The 18,935-nt window shown below is 39.4% G+C and overlaps 1 protein-coding gene across 1 annotated transcript in view; it reads right to left on the bottom strand.

Moving 5' to 3' along the window:
- sema5ba (sema domain, seven thrombospondin repeats (type 1 and type 1-like), transmembrane domain (TM) and short cytoplasmic domain, (semaphorin) 5Ba) overlaps positions 1-18,935 on the bottom strand; it is a gene marked incomplete at its 3' end in the record, with an annotated part of 98,202 nt that overhangs the window by 40,339 nt on the left and 38,928 nt on the right. The window contains exons 4-7 of the mRNA XM_083889415.1: positions 13,611-13,673; positions 12,772-12,870; positions 12,437-12,650; positions 6,471-6,756 (exon numbers count right to left, since the gene is read on the bottom strand). Of these exons, the coding sequence (XP_083745541.1) occupies positions 6,471-6,756; positions 12,437-12,650; positions 12,772-12,870; positions 13,611-13,673 (662 nt within the window). The remainder of the gene's footprint in view (positions 1-6,470; positions 6,757-12,436; positions 12,651-12,771; positions 12,871-13,610; positions 13,674-18,935) is intronic.

Below are 18,935 nucleotides of genomic sequence, written 5' to 3'. Positions count from 1 at the left end.
ACCTTGAAAAGACATATCACTAATCATAATTGTGTATTGCAAATATATTAACTTGATCTTCCAACTGGAAATTCTGTCATTGTTTCTCATCCCCGGCCAAAACCTCTCAGATATGAGACCCTTCAAATACTGTGCAGAGTGTAACTGAAGTCACAGAAATAGATAAGCTTCATAATTAAATAGAAATGACAGGTTACACCTCAGCAGGCTTTTTTAAGCACATGTGAAAGAGACTCTGCCAAAAAGGGCCTGGAGTTAATTAAAAGACCTGGCTGTGCTTTAAATGTCCAGTTTATGATAGAATACTAAAAGCCTTCACCGTGTAACAACTGTCGACAGAGGCCGACAGGCTCTGCTGGTTCCTTCTCATCTCAGCTAAATCATTCTATTCCTTTTTAAGAAAAAAAAAAAAAATCTCATGAAGCTAGCCTTGAGCAACTGATTAATTCATCATTTTGTTGGCCAATTTTACACATCAAAAATCTTTTCTTTTTTTTTTACAACTACAAGTGAAAATGGCTTATATTAAAATAACTATGCGGAACTGTAAATTCCCTTCTTGTCCAAAGTCCTGGAAGTGGATTTTAATCAATAATGAAGTACTTGAAAAGTTCCAGTCCGGGTTCAAACCATGTCATAGCACCAAAAACTGCTTTCTTAAGACTCCCCAGACTCTGCCATATTGGTCCTCCTGGGCCTAACTGCTGCCTTTGACACCACTGACCACACAATCCTCCTAACCTGCTTGAAAAATCGTGTGCACAACAGTTGTAAATGGGCTTTTGCGTTTTCAAAAATATGCAGTCACTTTCCATGGTTTTGCTGATGTACAAATTTTCCTGCCACTGAAATGGGGAACAGGAACTCTCGCAAGCCTTTATTTGACTGGATCAATGTGGATGTGGGTGCATTGGGCTCTCGAGCACCAAAAACCCACTTGTCAGCTAAGAGCCTTGGTGATCTCGGATATCATCAAGTCTAGCTTTTTTCCACCAGCGTGAAGGCCTATCTCCCTATCTTCGCAGCTGGATTATTCTAATTCTTTGTATGTGGGTTTAGACCAGTCATGCATCAAAGACTCCAGTTTGTCCAGAATGTGTCTGCTCACCTCTTGACTGGAAATAAGACCACATCACTCCTGTGTTGTTTTTGATTTTTAAAGCTCAACTAACTGGTTGCTTTTGGATGTACATAAGACCAGTTTAAAAAATGTGGTGCAACCCAGCCTTCTCTGTTGCTGCCCCTAAACTATGGATTATTGATTTGGTTAACAATGGCACCAATAAGGAAAGTGACAAAATATGGAGGCAGTTGAACCTGAGTGTCTGCGAGTACTCGCTTTTACCCAACACTCCCAAAAATACTGCCAGCTCACACGTCTGGGATGCTTTTAAAAAAACCTGGTTGTTTTTAAACAGGGTTTGTTTTCACAACTATTAATTTTCGGTCAGAAATCTTGCTTTGCAAATATTTGAATCAGCAGAGCTGGTGCACAGGGTGCATGACGACATGTTAGTTCACTGGATGCTTGCACTTACTTGAGATTTAGGTTATTCTGTGCTACACTTGTACGTTACCACAGTGACCACTGACATGTGGATGACCTACACTTCTGCTGTCCCTAAATGCATCATGGGTGAGAGGACTAAAGCAGCTCTTTTTTTTTTTATTCCTCAGGCTGAGCAGACATTGTACAACTAAGACACGCTCATTTGCACTATGGATTGCAGGTTTGGTTGCAGTTGACATTTCTTTTCCATTTAAGTCTACTATAAATTAGACATTAACACTGAACCAGTGGAGTGTTCCCTTAACCGTTTAACATTTAAGAAAATGCAGACAAATGCTATTCTCCCTTTTCTGATATCTGAGCCAGGATATTACATGTACAATTAAATAAAGCAGAAAGCAGCAAATACCCTCATTCAAGAAAAAGCTAAAAAGAAAGTTGTAATTTCTGCTTCATTGATGACTTGAGCAGATTAATTCATTATCAGAATTAATCTTTTTCAGTTATTGATCAATATTAGATATGCCCTTTCAGTATGAAGTGTGTCAAGGGATAACTACTTCTGCATCTTCTCTGGGCTCTGTTAACAGATAGGTCAGCTGAATTTCTCTGCTGACAGGTGACTGCACTTCCAGCATCAGCAACAGCTGCCTACACTGCAAAGAAACCTGAAAAAAGGGCAAGGCCTAAAATAGAGTATGAGAATAAACAACAGTGAGTAACAGGGATGGAAGATTGCCTAAAAATGTTCATACTGTGCACGTCTGATGAGAGGAGGACAACGAGCCGCATGATGAAACAAACTGGTCTACTGCAGCTTTAATTGTTACGGCCCAGTCTGAAGACTAAATTCACGAGATACATTTTAACAGTATTGTAGGAACTATCCCTCTGTGGGTGTGAGGGACTTGGCCCAGATCGCAAGCAGACAAAGAGCGTACTTTGTTCCAACTTCTCTTGTTGTGTTTTACATCCCTGAACTCCCATGAGCAGCTGTGAGCCTGTTCAATTTAGGCCATGCAGATAGTGACAGTGTTTGTGGTGATTGCATTAACATATCCAACCTCAATGAGAGAGGTGGTTTTTTGGGGGGAGGTTCAATGAGTTTGCTTCAGAAAGGAAGGGCAATGAAGGAGGAGACAAAAGACAATGAACAAAAGCTTGGAGCTCCCTGATTTTTCTCATTACTGCTTCTCATTTCCTCTTTCTCTCCATCTCCATCTTTATCCCTCTGTCTTTTCTTTTGTCTCCCATCCATTTTCCATTCTACCAATCACTAAAGAGAAACGCAGGCTGAGGAATCTGCCGTGTGGTTGAGAATCCCTGCAGTTTTACAGGTGAGAGAGCAAGACAGGATTCAGCTTCTCCCCTGATAGTACACAGAGTACATCTTCTCACACACACACATAACGCAAGAGAAAATAGAAATAACATTTGTATTTCTATTTACTATACTAGTATTATTTCTTATGGTCAATCAATAATGGTACATCTTATCTTATATTTTGCCCACTTCAATACAGAGGGGTCTTACAAATGTTGACTTTTCTGCAAACGTGCCATTTGAGAGAGCGGCTGCATTGATATAAAAGTCAGATTCAAGACACTAGAAATCATGAATGTGAACCATCAAATCTGATCTGTAATCAATTGTATTGTAAGTTGAACAAAGTGGATGATAATCTGAATGTAGCTTTTCACTGTCGATTTTGCTGTGAACTGCAGTCATCCAGTGTGGCCTCCAGCCTAAGACGACATGATCGGTCTCATTGTGTCTTTGTTATTTAGTGATTTCTGTGCATAAGAATAAATGATCCTCTGGAGGGCAGGAATGTGCATAGAATTTCATCACACTAGTATTTAATTAAAAAAAAAAAAAAAAGCACCAGCTTCTCAGAGGCATTATGAAAAGTTATATGATTAAAGTTGAGTATAATTATTTTGGAATTTTGACCTGGTGGTGACTTTAGATGAAAGATCATGAAGTCCCAGGAGTGGCCATCCTCTGGGAAACAGGAATACTTTTTAATCGTCAGTGTAGCCAGCAGTATCTTGACATGTTAGACTTCAATGTGATGCACTTACACTTTCACTTAACATGGAAAAAAAGCACAAAACGACACAGCTTGTCGCTCAGTGTTTTTGTCGCTGTAATGAAGTCTGTGATGCCCCCACTCGGAGCAATCAAACACCAGAGGCAGTGTGAGTCAGTCTGTATATCCAGCTCGACTGAGAGCTGCATGCATACACACTGATCATTAACAGCAGCAGGGAGGCTCTAAACCCTCGGAAAAAAAAAAAAATCTGTCTGTATGGGGGGAATGTTAGAGTGGAAAAAACAAAAAAACAACTGAAGTGATGGAATCTGAGGGCTAAAATGAAAATGGGTTTCTAGTGTGTCTGTCACTCTCCCACATTAATATTCTTGTTGGTATTAAAAGGCTTTTTCAGCACCGCTGCAGCTGGTTCTGTTAGACTTGTTCATCTTTTCTATCCGACAGCGAAGACGATGTTGAGGAGCAAAGCAGAGAGATGTATCACATTACAATGATTTTCCATTTATAATGCTCATATACTGCTTTGTTCTCAGTTTGTGCTGCATGAAGCTCATCATCTGCTGTGACTGATTTGTTCAGAGAGTAACTTCAGATGAAATGATGTCCAAGTGCATCCACTCTACTCTTTGCATTCATTTCCAACTTCCGTCACAGACAGACAGACACAGCAGTCATATAAATGTCAAGACTTTTTCTCCTCTACATGAAACACACATTGAAACCATAGCGATAGTAGAGTCTGTGCCTGGTTACCAATTTTATTATTCCTCGAAAAATAAATGATCTGAGCTAAGCTTTTTTAGGTGCACATTTTGTAATTATCAAGGTAATGGGCTTTTGAAATGAGTAATTATAAGTAATGAGATACATTCAATTGTCTTTGAGTAATGAACAATGTGCTGACAAATCAGTTCTTCCTTTACAGATGAAATAAACTGTGGCAGGATATGGAATCGGGGAAATTAGATCCTGTTATTTCAATGAATTCTCATCAAAATCGTTTCCTGTTCTAAGAGGAGGAAAAAAGATGGCATTTGTTAGAACCCAGGAGTTTTTTCTTTTTTTTTTTAGCTTGTCTGACTGTGTGGTGACAGATTGCTACAGATAATATGAGCTGAATCAAAGACAAATTCTTGAAACCTCATTTGCATGAACACCAAACTAAATCCCACAGACTGACCTTGAAATGCTGTTATAATGACAAGATAAGTGGATCAACTATTCAGCTGCAACTACTGCTTCCAATTACTTTCCTGGATAAAGTGCCTGCTCATAGCTGAGCTTGTGTGGCACAATATTTCACAGCAAAAAAATGTGAACTCCAAAAATAAAGTGGCAAATGTGAGAAGATGTTCTCAACAAGTGACTCAGTCAGCCACAGGAATGGAGCAAACAAAGAGCTCTAATGGTAACAAATTAGAACTCTTTGCTAACTCACTTTCTGCTCACGCCTCCTAAGTCACAAGCATAAGCTCAACCTGCACATTATTGTTTTAATTCAGTCAGAACCAACATGCTCATGCTCACCATGAACCAGTTACACATCAGCTGTCATTTCAGCATCATCATCACTGTTTGACCCACAATAACATAACATAAGTTCAGAATGTTGAATGTTTCTCTGTCATTTTCTGCATGAAGATGTTTCAAACCATCATTGACCAGTTCCAAAATCAATCTTTATTTATATGACCTTTATCACAAATATAAATGATCTTTTATTGACATAGTGTTTTTCGTCATATTGTCCATCCTTCCAAAAATGCCTTCATCTGTCAAACCCAAACCCATGCATAAGATTTCCTCTCCTCATCACCACCATCAGTGTCAAAGTCTTCATAGCACCAAACTAATAGGAATGATTTCATGGTGATCTGTTTCCTTCCAGGGTCTCAACACCAAAGCTTATTCCTTCAGTTCACAATCACAATGAAGGTCTAAGGCAAAGGTGGTCCAATCCACCCAACGGTCCAATCCGCCCCGCACGATGAATTTGTTAAAATGTCACATAATGATTACAGTCTGCTCATAATGTACAAAAACTACATTGTCAGTTTCAGATACCTGTGACTAAATGTTTTTGTAGATTCACTGTAATTTGTAAGTTGCTATTCATGTGTAAACTTTTGCATAGTATTGCAACTTATTTTCCTCCAGAAAATCAAGTTGTTCATCATACATTTTGAAAAAAGATACTTCATTAAATTCAAAACAAAGGGAACACTTTGGAGATCTTGTCATTATTATTATTATTATTATTTTACTGGTCCGGCCCACTTGAGATCAAATTGCGTTGTATGCGACCCCTGAACTAAAATGAGTTTGACACTCTCTCTGCTCTAAGGGAAAACTCACTCAAACCTTTTTAACAAAGTGTTATTGTATTGAAACAGCAACAGCAGATTGCAGACCTCACTTTCCCAATCATGTCAGTCAACTACAGTGACCTTCACATACAAGAGAAGATGCTGATCTTCTAAGTTTGAGTCATAAGAAACGAGGAACACACACTATTTAGTGTTTCTCTTCAGGCTGCTGTAGAACCTCTATAAAGAAAGGGCCTAAAGTACATATACAGCATACATACATTAGGCTTCTGCCAATATAGACCTTTTTAAGATACATATATGCTAAATAGAAACTTATTAGGTTTGAATAGTGTCTATGGTTCTAATTATTGCTAGATTATACATTTCAAGTCATAAATAAGAAAATCAAATCAATGAGCACTGACAATGCAACATTTAATTCCTGCTCTTCATGAATGCATATCTACATATAACTACATACAGTATGTATGTGTGCGTGTGTGTGTGTGTGTGTTTCCTGCATTACAAGCATCATTAACGTTCATCACATGTGTAAACAGCTGCTGGAACAAATGTTCATTAACATTCACTTACACATTAGTTGTGAAGATGCCGTAGATGAGGTCTTGCTCGGGCAGGTAGAAGGTGCTCTGCAGCTCGTTGTAGTAGAAAGGAATCTCCCCGGAGCGCGAGCAGTTGAGCCTCGCCTTCATGAACGTGGTCCACGTGTCCTCCAGGAGAAACCGCCCACCGATGTCGTTCTTGCAGACTCGTGCTATGCGCGAATAGACCGTCTTGCCGCAGTCGTGCTCCACCGCGTTCTCCCTCAGGAAGAAGAAGGTGAAGAGGCCGATGTCGTAGGCTGAGATGAAGTGGGGCTCTGCAAGGAGGAAGACGAAGAAGAAGAAGAAGAAGAAGGGAGAAGGAGAAGAAGAAGAAGAAGAAGGAGAAGAAGAAGAAGAAGAAGAAGAAGAAGAAGAAGAAGAAGAAGAAGAAGAAGAAGAAGAAGAAGAAGAAGGGAGAAGGAGGAGGGAGAGGAATCATTACATGATGACTCCAGGGGGAAAAAAAGAAATATTTGCAACATTTATCTTCTCGATGTTGTTGCTTTGACCCCTGTACTCCTTATTATTGATTGCAATAAAAACTTCAAAATTATAATGTTGCATTCCTGTTTATGACGGTCTGAAAAAGAGTGTCAATGTCAAACGTGTAAATGAGGGAAGGTGCAGCACGAGGCGGAGAGGAGAAGATAAAAAATGGTTACTAATAAATCTGTCTGATGTTTTGATGGTAACTCAGCAATGTCTGTGTAACTGGATGCTCACAACGCTTTTATTGCCCTCATGGTGATGCAAGGGATGATTCATTGCCCTACGTGATAGTCGGGTTATCAGGTAAAGCAGAGTGAATCATGGCTTTAATGGGATGCTACTGTCATTCTGTAAATCCATCTCATTTATGCTAATATTGTAGATACAGCTTAAAGATTTGGTTTATTTTAATATCTAACTTTCCCTCTTGTTTATAACTGTGCTTAAACAGTAGTTTTGGAGGATATTTGTATCAGACACTTCTGCTGATGCCTCATTGCTTTCTATTTGAGGGGATTTTCTTGTGCACAAAATTCAACTGAAAACTAAAAAAATATGTACGTTATGTTTGATTATGTAGCATCACATTTTTGATAAAACCTACAGAAGTCGTCTCAATCTTTTTACATGTTCATAAAAATAGAAAACTAATAAATAAATCCATGTCTATTTTCAGATAATTCCAAAACAACAACGCAAACTTCAACAGGTGTACAACTAAAGTGACCCCAGCATTATTAAAAACTAATTCACAATTAGTTCATTAGTCCACATTCAAATCTCACTTGCATTCAGTTCTTTGTTGAGTTTATGGCTAAATTGTCAAAAAAAGGACACTATTCTCAATGATGTTCTGACAGTTTTCTGTGGTTTCATCACTATGAAAATACTCCTGCTCTTATCACTTGGTTTCCTCTGAGACGCATTTACTGGAAGTGATATGAGCCAAGCAAACACACACACACACACACACACAGATAGAGAACTAATCCTTATCTTGCACCGATTCATGCACACCTATAAACTCTCTCTGTCATCCCGCGCGCGCACACACACTCGCGCACACACACACACACTGATGAGATGATCTGTTAACAGCTTTGATGGAATTCGCCTCAGGGGCTTCTGAGAAATGTGAAATGCTGTTGCAGCAGCTTAATTTCATTTAATTTCATTTTCAATGACATTTCATACTATTAAAAAAAACAATCTTGGACTGACCACACTATATGAGCACACTTTTAGTGAAACGGAGAACATTTTAGGGACCAAACAGCTTCGGGGATGACTGTAACGTTGTGAAGCATTACTGAAGTACATATGGAAAGATCTCACACTGATAAAACACAGCTATATTTTAATTTTGGATAAATAAATGCAAATATTCAGAAGAGAACTTTATCAGAAGTGATCTGCATCGACACTGACATGCCTAGAAATACATATCATTTGACCTGTGTGTAAACAAGAAGCCGATTCACTCCTTTCTATTCCTGTTTGTGTAGTTTCACAAATAACGAGAAACAGCGGCGAAAAAACTAAAATATGAACCAATAAAACAACACAGTCGTACTGATATCTACAGAACGTAATTTATATTTACTGAAGCATAAAATCTTTATTGAGCATATATATAGTTATCTTTTAAAGGTTAAATTAATGACACATGAAGTGCAGTCATAACCTGCCGCTAACAAGCGTGACAGTAAATCAGGGGAGAGCTGTCATGTGACAACTATCATAATGCAGGGCTGCTATTCCTTCTGCAGCCACAGGAGCTAATTGTGCTTCCACGTCTCTGGTATTTAAAGTTTGTATATATAAGTGTGTGTGCATAACATATTTCTGTGTGTGTGTGTGCACACTTGTGTTTACATACTGTACCTGTTTCAGCAGATGGAGCTGACAGATATTCCAGCATATTATTATAACTGAAGCTGCGTGGGTGAGGGATGTGTTACGATGAGTTATTCCAGCACCCTGCTGAGTGGTAAACAGACTGTTCAATCTGGCACTGTTATTATATCTCACTGTTTGTGTGGTGAAGGAGTGAAGCCTCAATCGTCATCACGACACTTTAGATCAAAGAGTTACAGTATGAGCAAGTGCTAATTGATATTCAGATAAGAGGATGTTAGAATGATCCGTTTGTGCTCAGGGATCAGTATAGTGTGTGATGGATCGATTGGGTCTGGTCGGAGTGAAGACAACTCGTGTTTTGAGCTTTGCATTATATATGAGGGGGGTGAGCGATGAGATCTTAAACCACCTTTCAGAGCCTACAGGTGATGCTGGAGTGGTGGTGGAGCTACAGAACAGACGGTGAAGCTGGAACGAGGCGACTAATGGAATGACAGAGAGAGATGGATGTGTAGTTAATATTTACTACAGTTCAGCTTGCAGGCTTTGCCACATTTGTATTTATTTATTTTTTATTGTTTTGTTTAATTTAATCTAATGGTAATGTATTTGCTGCTGTGTTTTTACTCTTAATATGTGCAGACTGAAGTGGATAACGTCTACTGTCGTGGAATAAGAAAATAGCAAATGTTATTGAGCTGCTGCAGAAAGACATCATATTTAGACTATTTTTATTTGTATGCTGGACCACAACACCATAGTACAAGTGTGCAGGATAACAGGATCTGTTGGTAGAAATTGAACATAATATTTAGAATTGCATTTTTCATTCATGTGTAAACCCCTGAACAACAAGATGTGTTTTTGTTTTCTCAGAAAGATCCTTTCATCTCTTCATTTCCCTGCCAGTTTCAACACACCAGTCAGCTCACACACACACACACACACGTGTTATGTTGGTGTGATATTCTTCTTATTCCAAAACACTGTGTTTTGTTTGTTTGTTGTTGTTTTTTTTTACATTAAAAAACTGAGCACAAATAACAGAAATATGAATTGAGATTCATGTCATTCAGATGCATGATGGGAAAACAGTTGGTCAGCACCTGGCAGGACCCCAATCCAATTAGGGAACAGATTAATTAGATCCAGAACCTCCTCCCTGTCTCCAGTTCTCCTCAACTGTGAGGCTTAGGGCTGGAAATTAGATTTTCATTCACACTCCAAATCCAGCAGGAACATAGAGTCATATCCTTAGCACAATCAGCCATGAAGGGAAGCACGCTTTGTGATGGCAGGTGTGAGTGTGTGTGTGTGTGTGTTTGTGTGTGTGTGTGTGTGTGTGTGTGTGTGTGTGTGCAGCTATGTAGCTGGAGTGGACTGCAATGTGTGTTTTGTGTGTTTCTGTGTGTGCAGCCACTTATGATTATGCTGATGAGGACACAATCGACTTTGCCACTCATCTTCCTTCCTTTTGCAGCACTATGTGTGTGTGTGTGTGTGTGTGTATGTTTGTGTTACAGAGCAGCGCCGCACACACACAGTGTTTGAACACACACACACAGTGTTTGAACACACACACACAGAGGCACAGATATTTTGCATACAGTCACCACATACAGTAAGTCACGCGCAGACACAAGCGTCAAGAGTCCCCCTCTGGTAGGAAACATGCAGCACGCTGTAATTTCACCCTCTCCCTGCTGAGAGGAATAATTACATTTCTCACTGAATCTTCAGTCTATCTTCTCCACTTCCCTCTCATCCTCTCATCGTCTCCTCTGCCCCATAACTGGCGTCATCACACATCGTACACCTTGGCACTTCCACCTTCTACCTTTTCTTTCCATTCACTCCTGCCTCTCCATTTTCCTTTATTCAAGCAAACTCCCTATAAAGTCCAACTCTTTCGCCAACTACTTCTCATCATCATACAGCTGAGGTCTGAATTATACAGAGACACATTTAGAGCTGATTGTTACTGATTAATGCATTCGTCATATAACAGGAAAGTAAGGAACAATTCAATATCGAACAAAGCAGAAAAAGGTATTTTTCTTGAATGATTGTCGTCTAGGATTAATTTAGAACAAATTAAATGATAATATAGAAAAATATGACTATGGCTCAAGTTTGAGTGTCTATCCTTGTTACACAACTGCATTTAACGCTATTTGTCTTCACATAAAATTACCCTGATCTTAAAATATGCCCCTCTCACTTAACATCATCTGTTATGCAGATAATCTGTTTCATTCCACTGCTCCATATAGCTCAATAAATCAAATAATCTAAGCTTTTCTGCATATCAAAGGATTTCCACAGCCTCGAGCGGAAAGTCCATCAATATTTCTGCAGACGTCAGAATGTGTGAGAACGGATTTTCACCTGCAGTACGGTCAAATATAAAGGCACAGTGTCAGCAGCAGGGAGATTATTGACACCGACACCAGCATTTCATGTTCCTCGCCATTAAATGAATCCCACCATTCCTCTGTCTAACCTGTACTGTGTGTTCTATACACACCTTCATTTCCAAACAGTCTTTCTAATCCTTTGAAAAACAACCATGTCAAATTGATCTAGCTTGGCTCTAACAAAAGAGATGATTATATTGGATGCAAAAGTGCAGACTTGAGCTGCTGCAGCAGCCAGGCCGAGGAAAATGCTTTAAGTAACAGGCATTTTCAGAGACGAGTAATTTCACCTGGTGCTCAGTTGAGACATGATGAGATTACTAATCCTAATCCTATTCGTTTAATTTTTTTTTTTTTTTACAGCTGATATGTACGGAGCCCCCGAAGTGACATGATAAAAAAAAAAAAGACGAAAAAAAAAAAATGAAATCTCGACTTTCAAAGTTGAAATCTCGAGTTCCCCCCCCAAAAAATGGAAAATTATTTTTTTTATTTTTTTTTGGAAACTAGATCTTGACTTTGAAACTCGAGATCTCGGGTTTCCAAAAGATGATGAAAAAAAATTTAAAAAAATTATTTATTTTTTTCTTTTTTCAAAAAAATTTGAAAAAAAAAAAAAAAAATTTGGGGGGGGAAACTCGAGATTTCAATATATATATATTTTTTTTCATCTTTTTTTTCTCATGTCACTTCGGGGACTGTAGATATGAACTAGAGACAAGATACGGGACCGTATCTATGTTCCCAGGGTCCTATGTTCCCCTGTCACATACAAAGTGGACCTTTTTTGGGAAAAACGGGGAACACAGGACCCGGGGAACATATGTACGACCCCCAAGATACTGATCCTAAGAAAAAAAAAAACACTCAATGTTTTAACTCTCACCAATATTTCATCACTCCTTATGCTCAGTTCACAGGACTCTAAATGCTCCAAATCAACACTTTATCAAAAAAATGTGCTCAAGTATGAAGCAAAAATTACATTTGTTGGTTCAAATGTTAATGTGACCATTAGTTTTTTGAAAGGGTTGCAATAGCATCTGCTCATTGACAACATTAAGCCTCCTTTTGTCATAATGAAATGAATCATTGTTCTGCAGCACAGAAAAAGAGACAAAGAAATAAATGATGCTCAAATTAACTCACAGAAAATGTACATGTGGCATTTATCGCCGCGTTACTGTACCATTGAGCCATTTTGAGTTGTACTGGGCTGTACGAAGAGGTGGCATCCCACCAAGGCTGCGGTATATGACGGGGTCACGGCCGGAGAAGTCGATGACGGTGGCGGCGAACAGCTCTCCGCTCTCTGTCACCACTGCAGTGGAATTGTGACGAGGATCATATGGACATCGCGCCACACCGTTCACCCGCTCAAGCACGCTGCTCATGTTGCCCACCTGTGCAGGATGAAAAGGTCGTGACATGGAGGAAAAAAGACGTGCAGGGGAAGGGAAGTAACAAGGCAGGCTTACAGGTTTTTTCACTGATTTGTGACAGCAATCACACATTTATCCTTACCTCTCGAGTAATACACAGTGGCTGGAAAGCATTGGTTCCACAGGTCATGACCTCGGTCTTGTTCACAAGCAGAACTCTGATGTAGTTCTGACACTCAATCTGCAGAGAAGTAGAAGGAAGCCTTTCAAAGACATGTTTTTTTACACACTAGGTGGTTAAATAAATACTTTTCAACGTTTACTAAAAAAGACTCTTTTTTTCCCTCTTGTAAGTCTATTGTTCAAAAATATGAATGGAAGCGTATTTCTGTCATTGACAGATGCTCTACAGTACATCAGAAATGTGTCGGGGAAAAATGCCAAGTATATTTGAACAAATGTTTGACATTGATTTATTTGGACTTTTCTGTATCATTTTTTTTGTGTGAATTGTACTCCTTTGTTTGTGAAGAAAAACTGCAGTAATTGCAGGGACTGGTTTCAAAGAGGACACATTTTCAGTTTTGTGTATTTTGTATCACACTTTTGGTCGATCGGGACAATTGGATAAAAAAAAAAAAACACATGTTGCAATCATTTCTCAAAAATAATTCACATGGGACTGGAACTGTTTATGTAACTGGTTATCAGACATATTTGAAATAAAGTTCTTTTGTGTAAATCGCTCTCTCGCTCTAAGCTGTTTTGCATATTTCTCTTCCCTTCCTGTTGCCCTCGTTCTCTCTCTAAGGAAAGAAAACAACTCAAGGATTGAAGTGTCTAAAATGCTTGTTGTACAGAGCCCTCCCACAGGGCACATAAGGACCTGACCACAAAACCCAGAAGATATCAAGATGGCTTCTCTGTGAGCCAGGCAGTGCTGACATGAAGTGCTGTAATTGGGGGCGAAATCGAGGTTACCTCTGTTTTGCCTTTGCTCTGACAGGATCTCCTGGTTTCCTCGTCCGGTGCCCATTCTGTTGCCTAGGAAACAAAAACAAAAACAAAAAGTCCAGAAGCCAGAAAAGCAGTCAGCTGAGTCCTTCACATACTACAAAACAGTTTTGCAACAACTGTTGCTAGTTATGTAGGCAATCACAAAAAAAAAATGCATGAAAAGACTCAAACCTCATTGCTGTTTGTTTATTGTGTAAACATGGCGACCACTTTAGCAGCCAAGAGCTTATTCGAGGGTAATGGGCAAGGTACCCAACGAGGCAGTTGAAGGGCTGAGGATGGCATTAGCATGTAAATAGATTTCTCTCCACCCTCTCCCTTCTTTTATTCCCGCTCTACATCTGAAAGTTTGCAGCACTCGCCTCCACTCCTGCCCCCCCCCCTTCCCCCCCCCCTCCCCCCCCCCCCCCCCCCCTTCACTATTACCGGCCAACTCCTGTTGATGGTTGTGTCTTGGGCTTAATTATAGATGCAGGCAGCAGCAGCGCTGCACGACTGCACTGCAAACACACTGATGCATGTGCACACATGCTGCCTGGTGAACAGAGCAACTCTGGCTCTGGTTAAGAGGATTGATCTCCCCCTTTTCTGGCATGATATGTAAGGTGCCAGGGGAACCCCGCTGTGTGTCAGTGGCCTCATTTTACTCTCCCCCCCCTTCAGTGATCCTGTTACCCAAGTATACGTTTTTAAAAGAGTCTGCTATTACTTTATTATATGACACCAGTCTTCCTACTTTTACTTTGTCATGTTGTTCTTTCTTTATTTTCTTTCCGCTCTAAGGTGGATTATTGTCATGCACGTGACAAAACAGTTGCTGATAATTATCTAGATCTTTCAAACTGTTCTCCCCACAATATTGGGCAGTGGGACAAAGTTGAGACCCAACGTTCAGCACGAGTCTGTGCCAACTGAGGCCAAACAACAGTCAGTACTAAACTGGGTCAGTAATACATGAGCCAAATGGAGAACTCAAACAAACCATAAACTCCATGGAAATAATAATAATGAAAAAAACCACCACCCACAGCTAATCTGTAACAAAAAATAAGGTAACGCTTTCTTTTACAGTCCCCTAATTACCAGGTATTTACCTGGTAAATTCATGGTAACACCAAAGTGTTACTAGGTAATTACCAATGGTAATAAGAAAGTAAATACAGTGAAACTGTTGCCAAAATACTGGGCATTTACCTGGTAACTATATAGTTAATTATAGCGTGTTATTATTGCTGTTAATAAGAAGGTATGTACAGCTAAACTATGGCAAAACTATGGTAAATGTAAGTGTATTATTGGGTTATAAACTGGTAATAAGCAGGTACCTACAGTCCCCTAATTACTAGCTATTTACCCAAGGGGTAATCTAACAAACCTAACCCTAAAAATGTGTGTAATTACATGGAAACAAGCTTGGCTTTCTTTTACAGTACAGTTTTACTTTACTTACCGAGTACATTACCGTGCATTACCCAGTATTTTGGCAACGGTTTCACTGTATTTACTTATCTTATTACCCTTGGTAATTACCTAGCAACACTTTAGTGTTACCATGAATTTACCAGGTAAATACCAGGTAATTAGGGGACTGTAAAAGAAAGCGTTACCAAAAATAAAAACTGCATAGCCCCAAGAAGTTCCAGCTAACAAAATACAATTTTTTTTATCAGTCCGTCACCTTTCAACTTTCAGATCCTCAGGGCAGAATGCAAATCTACTTGGTATTCACTGAGTATAATGAGATGATTGATTTCACAGATCATGTCGCACTTCAGCAATGATTGTACAAATGAAAGTGTCATAACTGGCACTGGTCTAATTTCAAGGGCTCCTTCAAATGCATAAAATGTTCTTCTATCCCAGAGCAACACATGCTCCAATGGCTGAATCCCTCTCACGCCAGATTATTCTATTCTAGGGTCCTTTGAATACTGGTGAAAAACAGTTTCTCAAAAATAAGATGGCAGTGAAGCACAGGTCCAACTTTCAAGGAATACAAGTATAAACAAGTTAGAATAACAAGAACAAGGCGCCTTAAAACTTATCTATGTGTTACATTATGTGTCTCTAAAGAAGCAAATGTAGGGAAATATCTGGTTATTTGCTGCTAGAGGTTCAACAACGTAGTTATAAACACTGTTTCTTCATTTAAAAACAAGGATGGTGAGAAAGCTGGGGACAGGACAGCTGTTGGCTGAGCAAAAGTGCTGGAAGGTGCTACAGTGTCCAATAATAATAATTATTTGTAATATAATAATAATAATAATAATTATAAGACATGTACACACTTATTTATGTAGAAATGTTGATTCAAGCAACCAGGCTCAGCCACACATTAAAAACCAAATAAAACTTTACAAGCTACAACCTTATGTAAGAACAGGTTAGAGATTGAGAATAAGACAGTTTCATTAGTGCTATAAAGCTATGTTTAGCTCCTGCAGCTGGTACAGCAACAGTAAGTAGGTTCTGGTCCATATTGATAGTTACAGCTCCTCTCCCTACCTCCCACATCAGACCCCCTTCAATTAACCTGCTTCAGACAGCACTGGAGAGAGAGGCCGTATATACAGCTATATAAAGTACACTGTGATTACAATGAAACTTGAGCTACAGACGCCGAACAAAAAGTAAATAAAAAAAATACTATAGAGTAGTTAATGTGCTCTACAGGAGCTCAGCTAGTCGTGGTAGAGCTCGGCAAACACTGCTCAGACAGTCAATAATCCGCAAATCCACTTCCCATGAGCACAGTGAACAGCATGACACCTGCCACTCAGAGAGCAGCTCCACCCCCTCTGTTGGCAGTCAATCATCCTGCCTGTTGAAATGAAAACGCTGCTCCTCCACAGACACTGTCTGTCAGACCCTGACAGCCCAGGGACTGATGAGATGACGTCATTGTAAACACACACACACACACACACACACACACACACACACACACACACACACACACACACACACACACACACACACACACACACACACACACACACACACGGATGCCATCGCAATGAATCATTGCTTGGGGCATTACCATCTTTTTGGCAAGACCCCGTCTCCAAGGATTCCTCTCGGCTTAACCCGCTGACCTTCACCAAAAAGTGCCTCCTCTCCTCCTCTCCTCCTCCTCCTCCTCTCCTCCTCCTCCTCCTCCTCCCCTCCTTTCCCCGTCCATCTCTTCTTCTTCTTCACACCACTTTGGAACAAAGCCACACTCACACGGCGTCTGTTAGAATACAGATTTTGCCTCCACATCCTCTCTCTGTCTTTCAAATACCTTCTTTCTGTACTAAACCATGAATGGCCTGAATAAAAGCAGCAAACTGTGTGAGAAGGACGGAGCATTTATAGTTCACTGGAAATGACCACAACCTAACCAACAGATGTGCCAAATTGTTCCTTTTAAGTCATCTTACATTCACAATAAACATCACTGATTCAAGTTCAGTTCACTTTTACATTCAGCAAACACTGGCATATTAAGCACTTCAATCAAGTTTGCTTTTGTGCTCTATGATTACAGGACAAGGTTTTTTATCCTGTATCATCCACATTTGTTTTTGTTTGTCACTTCTCTTAAAAAGGCTACTGACAGAAAAATAAAGACAGGACAGCCTGTTGCACCTAGTTTCAGATTCACTCATTTGCTTAAAAATAGTTGTCAAACACCCCCAAACATGTTGGAAACATTCCTGAGCCACTGACTGTTCAAACATAATCTGCTTTCTATCCGGTGGACATTAGAACAACGACTGTAATTTGATGGAGAAGTTGTAATGAGGGTTAAGAGGTTTTTTGGCACCATATCACAGTCAGTATTTCTACAATTTACACAGTCCCTAGATGTGCTTGTAATGAGAGGAATAAACAATGAATACTGTAGTTTTTGTGACAGTCAATACACAATACAATACAGTATTAAAATTGCAGATTAACTGGAAATGTATTAAGAGTAATAATAACAATGGCCCCAAAAGCACAAAATACCAGACAATTAAAAAGTCTGACTGAGATGAGTTCCAAACATTTTACATGCTTGAATAAAGCCCAAGGCCACAGAGCCTGTTATTGTTTGTGCCTGTAGCCACAGATGTATGTTAGAGTTCATTTCCATCTATTAACAAGGCAACAACCATGTGCAGCACACACCCTCCAAACCTGACATCTAATCTCTCTCAGTTTCAGCGCTCCTCATGCACAAGAATATCTCGCCGCAGGCATCTCTTTTGGGTGGGTGGGTGTGCATACATTTCCAGAAACACAATTAGTACAGCAGGAATGAGGATTCATCACTTTTTAGTGAAGAAAGATTGCGACCGAGCCTCGAAAATGAATTCTATTTCCATGAGAAATGGAAAGAGAGAGAGAGAGAGAGAGAGAGAGAGAGAGAGAGAGAGAGAGAGAGAGATGGAGAGCAGGAAACACTAATGAAGTAAAGTGAGCAGTGAAGGCAGCAAATGCATGTTCCTGAAATGTGGTGCTGTGTTGATAAGGTTTCCTCTCACTGACAAACCACTAACATCATGTGTGACAACTAATTATAACTCATGAATATTGTAAATAAGAATGTCAAGAGAGTAATGGTTGTTTGAATAGGAGCAGGCACTTTGGACAGTGAAGAGTTGTTATACCTGTGCAGTGGAATTTGACCTAACTGTATTAAAGATATAGAGTATGTTTCACTCTCTATGTGTGTGTGTGTGTGTGTGTGTGTGTGTGTGTGTTCTTGTACTTGTGGCATACTGAGGCCCAGTGAGGGTGTTTAACAAACAAAGTGAGGTAATTTTTACGGAGTGAGGATATTTTGGCCGGTCCTCACTTTGTTTTCAATGAATTCACTTCCTTAGGTTGCTATAGCATGCTATACTCAATTTGTAAAAAAAAAAATGTTTAGACGACATAGTTTAGTATGACATTTTTGTCAAATTTGGGACCAAAAATTTTGGAATTTTTTTTTGGGAAATTTTGGTCAACATAGTATAGTATGATGTTTCTGTCAAATTTTGGACCAAAACTTTTTTGTCAACGATTTTTTCAAATTTTGGACGACATAGTATAGTATGACATTTTTGTCAAATTTTGGACCAAAAAAACAAAAACAAAAAAAAGTTTTCCAGCTCTTTTGCTCTGGGGCTCCACCTGCAGACATTTTATGGTTCTGCAACCAGTAGTTCTTTGTAGATGTCATTCATGAAGTAGATATTTGTAATTGTGTTGATTTATAAAGTGGAAATTCTGGTCCTCACTTTGTCAGCAACCAAGTCCTCAGTATACAGCAAGTAC

The sequence above is a fragment of the Microchirus variegatus genome, assembly GCF_963457635.1.
Source record: "Microchirus variegatus genome assembly, chromosome: 5".
NCBI lineage: Eukaryota > Metazoa > Chordata > Actinopteri > Pleuronectiformes > Soleidae > Microchirus > Microchirus variegatus.
Note: the sequence above shows the minus strand (reverse complement) of the source record. Positions and strands in the feature narration are given on the sequence as shown.